The following is a 4179-nucleotide window of genomic DNA, read 5'->3' on the forward strand; positions in this document are numbered from 1 at the left end:
ATCTTCACGGTCACATTACTACTGAGTGGAGGAGAGCCTCCATCCTGAGCTTTGACACGAAACTGAAAATCTTTGATTTGTTCATAGTCAAAAGAACGCACTGCATGTATGACTCCACTATCAGCACTGACAGACACATAGGAGGAGACTGGTACTCCGTTAACAGAGGAGTCCTCCAGGATGTAAGACACACGAGCATTCTGGTTCCAGTCTGCGTCTCTGGCTTTAACTGTGAATACAGACAGACCTGGTGTGTTGTTTTCTACTATGTAGGCCTCATATGAGGTCCTCTCAAAGACAGGCGCGTTGTCATTAACATCAGAAATCTGTAAGGTGAGAGTGACGCTGCTGGAGAGAGAGGGCACTCCCTCATCAGAGCAGCTCACTGTTATATTATATTCGTTGGTGTTTTCTCTGTCTAATGCACTCTCTGTCATTAGGCTATAAAAATCATTGACTTCAGACCTAATAACAAAAGGTACATTGTTACTAATGGTACACTGCACTTTCCCATTTTCTCCCGAGTCTTTGTCGTGAGTATTTATCATAGTTACAACAGTGCCGGTTGTGGCATCTTCTGATATCACGTTCGATATAGACATTATCTGAATAACAGGTTTGTTGTCATTGGTATCAATTATGTCAATTAAAACTTTACAAGTGTCATATAATTCCCCGCCGTCGCTTGCTCTTGCGTTTATTTGAAATGATCGAGTTTTTTCATAATCAACATTTCCGTTAAGTCGAATTTCTCCACTTTCTTCATCTATTTTAAACAGACCACGGGCCTGGTCTGATGTACTTGAAATTGCATATGTTATTTTACCATAATTTCCATAGTCCTCATCTGTTGCAGTTACTGTAAGTACAATTGTTCCCACTGGTGAATTTTCTTTTATTGCCTCTTTATAAACTGGTCGTGTAAAAACAGGAGCATTGTCATTAGCGTCTAAAACCGTGATTAAAATCTGCATTGTTCCTGTCATCTGTGGCTCTCCTCCATCCACCGCTGTCAGAATCAAAGACATTTGCTCATGCTTTTCTCTATCGAGTGGTTTATCTAAAACCATTTCAACATGTTTCGTTCCATCTGCTTGATCCTGCAGTTTAATAATGAAATTATCTTTAGGTTCAAGTCTGTATGTCTGCAGACCGTTTGAACCCACGTCAGGATCTATGGCCCGATCTAAGAGGAATTTAGCTCCACTTTTAGCGGACTCACTTATTTTAATTTTAACATCATTTTTTTCAAACGATGGCGGGTTATCATTAACATCCACGATTTCAACGGTGACGGTGTAAAATTCCATGGGATTCTCTAAAATAATCTGAAAATGCAGCGAGCAAGGCGTCGTTTGTCCGCAAAGCCCTTCCCTGTCTATTCTGTTCTTGATGAGGAGGACTCCTCTGTCGTTATTCAGCTCGATGTATTCATCACTGTCTCGAGTAAATATGCGAGCTTTGCCTGTTTTAAGTCTCTTGACATCTAAACCGAAATCTTTAGCCATGTTTCCAACCAGCGAACCTCTGGGCAATTCCTCGGGAATGGAATAGCTGACCTGTCCGTTCGTCGAGCTTAGGGAGAGGATCGACAAAAGCAGAAGTGCACGTTGTCTCATTGTTCTCTCTGACGTTATTCCAAATTAGTCCACCAAGTCATTTAGCACATAAAACCTCCTGGTTTTGAACGCTAACCTTAAAGAATAATTCCAAAAAAGATCGCAGCGTCCTATGTCCGCGGATGAAACCACACAGTGCGTGTTTTGCCACAGTCTTTTTTTGTCTCTAAAATAAAGGCAGTATGGGAGGTACAAAGAGTCTGCGGCGATTCCAGCACAAACTAGCCAACAGCGGCGCTTAGAGTTCATCTATTAGAATTGCACTGAAGTGTGCAAAATAAATGAACATGTAATACAAACATGTTACAATTTCTCTACCGGGTAAAAGTCTTTTTTCCCAAGGACAAGTACAGGCTAAAAACTATCCAATAAAAGTTATGCGTTGATGGTACCCAATTAGAATAAGTAATCAACCAATGATTGAGTTAATCAGTTGAACTATTAATAAAAAGGTACATACTGTGGATATAGACTCTGTCCAGGGTCCTGAAATCATCAACCGTTAAAAACCAATGCATCTAATATTATCACTGTATTGTGGATTACGGCGGGTTCAAGATAACGACGAAACAAAAACAAATATCTTCTTAAATTAATTAGACAGCAAAGGCAAAATATACAAAAATGTTTAAAAAAACAAAAGAAAATATGAATGTATGTTTACTGTAACATCAAGTAACTACGGAATCCTAACCTCTAGGAGTCCGTTAGGATAGAATAACAGCAGATTCTCTGTGTGGGCATTAAACATACAATGCCTATTAAAAAGATGGGGCAACGATACAGTAATTACAATATATTTTAAATATATTTATGTATATATAACATATAAATACGATGGACATAAAGCTCATCCCGGTGGTTGAAACGAATGGACCGTATCCAAACGCACAGTCGCTGTCCATGGTGCTGATCGATATTTTGTTATAAATCTTTACGTGCGGTATAAAAAGAGTACTGAACAATGTAACACATCATACTGCCAAACGTATCATCTAATGGTCATTCTACAGAGAAGAGTCTGGTCCATCAAGATACTATGTCTTATTTCAAACTAAATAAAATGTCTCAAACAATAAAATCGCAGTGTAAACAGAAAGTATAGCATTTAAAGAAACACTGTATATACATTCTAGATCAAAATCAAATTATGGTTACCAAAAAAATAAATAATCAGATATTCACATAAATAGAAACAAAACCAAATATTTTATAAACATGAAGATCTAACCTCTAGAGGAGAGTCTGGCTCATCCAGGATGCTCTTTTCACTTTGGATCCGCTGCAGCGTTCCAGTTAAACTGGGGTCCATTATCAATATGTTCTCACTACCAGTTCTGCCAAATTTACAGTCACTCCTTCTTGAGTCAGTTGTTCTGCACACCTCGTAGTTGTAAACGTGGGGTAGAGTCCCTGTCCCCATTGTATCAGAGTAACGTGGTGGATAATATGGAATCACAGGCAGACCAGAGTGATACAGGATTCGAGACTGTCTCCATCTGTAGATCTTCACTGAGATAATAACAACTAAACACGTGATGAAGAGGAAGGAAACTACAGCCAGAGCCAACACTAAGTAAAAAGTCAGGTTGTCATTGTACTCCTTGTCGTGTTTAAAGTCAGTGAACTCAGACAGTACTTCAGAGAAACTGTCAGCCACCGCCACGTTAACAATGACTGTAGCTGAACGAGAGGGCTGTCCGTTGTCCTCCACTATAACAGTCAGTTTTTGATTGACAGGATCTTTATCAGTCACTTGGCGGATAGTTCTGATTTCTCCATTCTGTAAGCCAACTTCAAACAGAGCCCTGTCTGGGACTTTCTGGAGTTTATAGGAGAGCCAGGCATTCTGTCCAGAGTCCACATCAACAGCCACCACTTTAGAGACCAGATAGCCCACATCTGCTGAACGAGGCACCATTTCACCCACCACAGAGCCACCAGTCTGGACTGGGTACAGAACCTGAGGAGGGTTATCGTTCTGGTCCTGGATCAGTATCTTCACGGTCACATTACTACTGAGTGGAGGAGAGCCTCCATCCTGAGCTTTGACACGAAACTGAAAATCTTTGATTTGTTCATAGTCAAAAGAACGCACTGCATGTATGACTCCACTATCAGCACTGACAGACACATAGGAGGAGACTGGTACTCCGTTAACAGAGGAGTCCTCCAGGATGTAAGACACACGAGCATTCTGGTTCCAGTCTGCGTCTCTGGCTTTAACTGTGAATACAGACAGACCTGGTGTGTTGTTTTCTACTATGTAGGCCTCATATGAGCTCCTCTCAAAGACAGGTGCGTTGTCATTAACATCAGAAATCTGTAAGGTGAGAGTGACGCTGCTGGAGAGAGAGGGCACTCCCTCATCAGAGCAGCTCACTGTTATATTGTACTCAGAGGCTCTCTCTCTGTCTAACTCACTGTCTGTCACTAAACTATAGAAATTATTTGAAGTCGATTTTAGCATGAATGGGATTTTATCACTTATTAAACACTGAACTCTCCCATTTTCACCGGAGTCTGGATCTTGTATATTAATCATTGTGACTACAGTGTT

General features: G+C 40.5%; 2 protein-coding genes across 32 annotated transcripts in view; both read right to left on the reverse strand.

Annotated features, from left to right (window-relative positions):
- Nucleotides 1-4179, reverse strand: part of LOC103390856 (protocadherin gamma-C5-like) — a 130303-nt gene that overhangs the window by 39254 nt on the left and 86870 nt on the right. The window contains exon 1 of one of the 31 annotated variants that reach the window (XM_025063443.1): nucleotides 2851-4179. This exon is cut by the window's right edge and continues 1598 nt beyond it. The exons of 28 other annotated variants lie outside the window; for them this stretch is intronic. In XM_025063443.1, the coding sequence (XP_024919211.1) occupies nucleotides 2851-4179 (1329 nt within the window). Of the gene's footprint in view, nucleotides 1-2; nucleotides 2818-2850 lie in introns of those variants that run through there. 2 more of the 31 variants (XM_025063434.1, XM_025063432.1) reach the window with 2 other exon arrangements.
- The window catches only part of LOC107989571 (protocadherin beta-16-like), a 65334-nt gene that overhangs the window by 8269 nt on the left and 52886 nt on the right, over nucleotides 1-4179 (reverse strand). The gene's annotated exons all lie outside the window — the stretch shown is intronic.

Source organism: Cynoglossus semilaevis, chromosome 15, assembly GCF_000523025.1.
Source record: "Cynoglossus semilaevis isolate Cse_v1.0 chromosome 15, Cse_v1.0, whole genome shotgun sequence".
Taxonomy (NCBI): Eukaryota; Metazoa; Chordata; class Actinopteri; order Pleuronectiformes; family Cynoglossidae; genus Cynoglossus; species Cynoglossus semilaevis.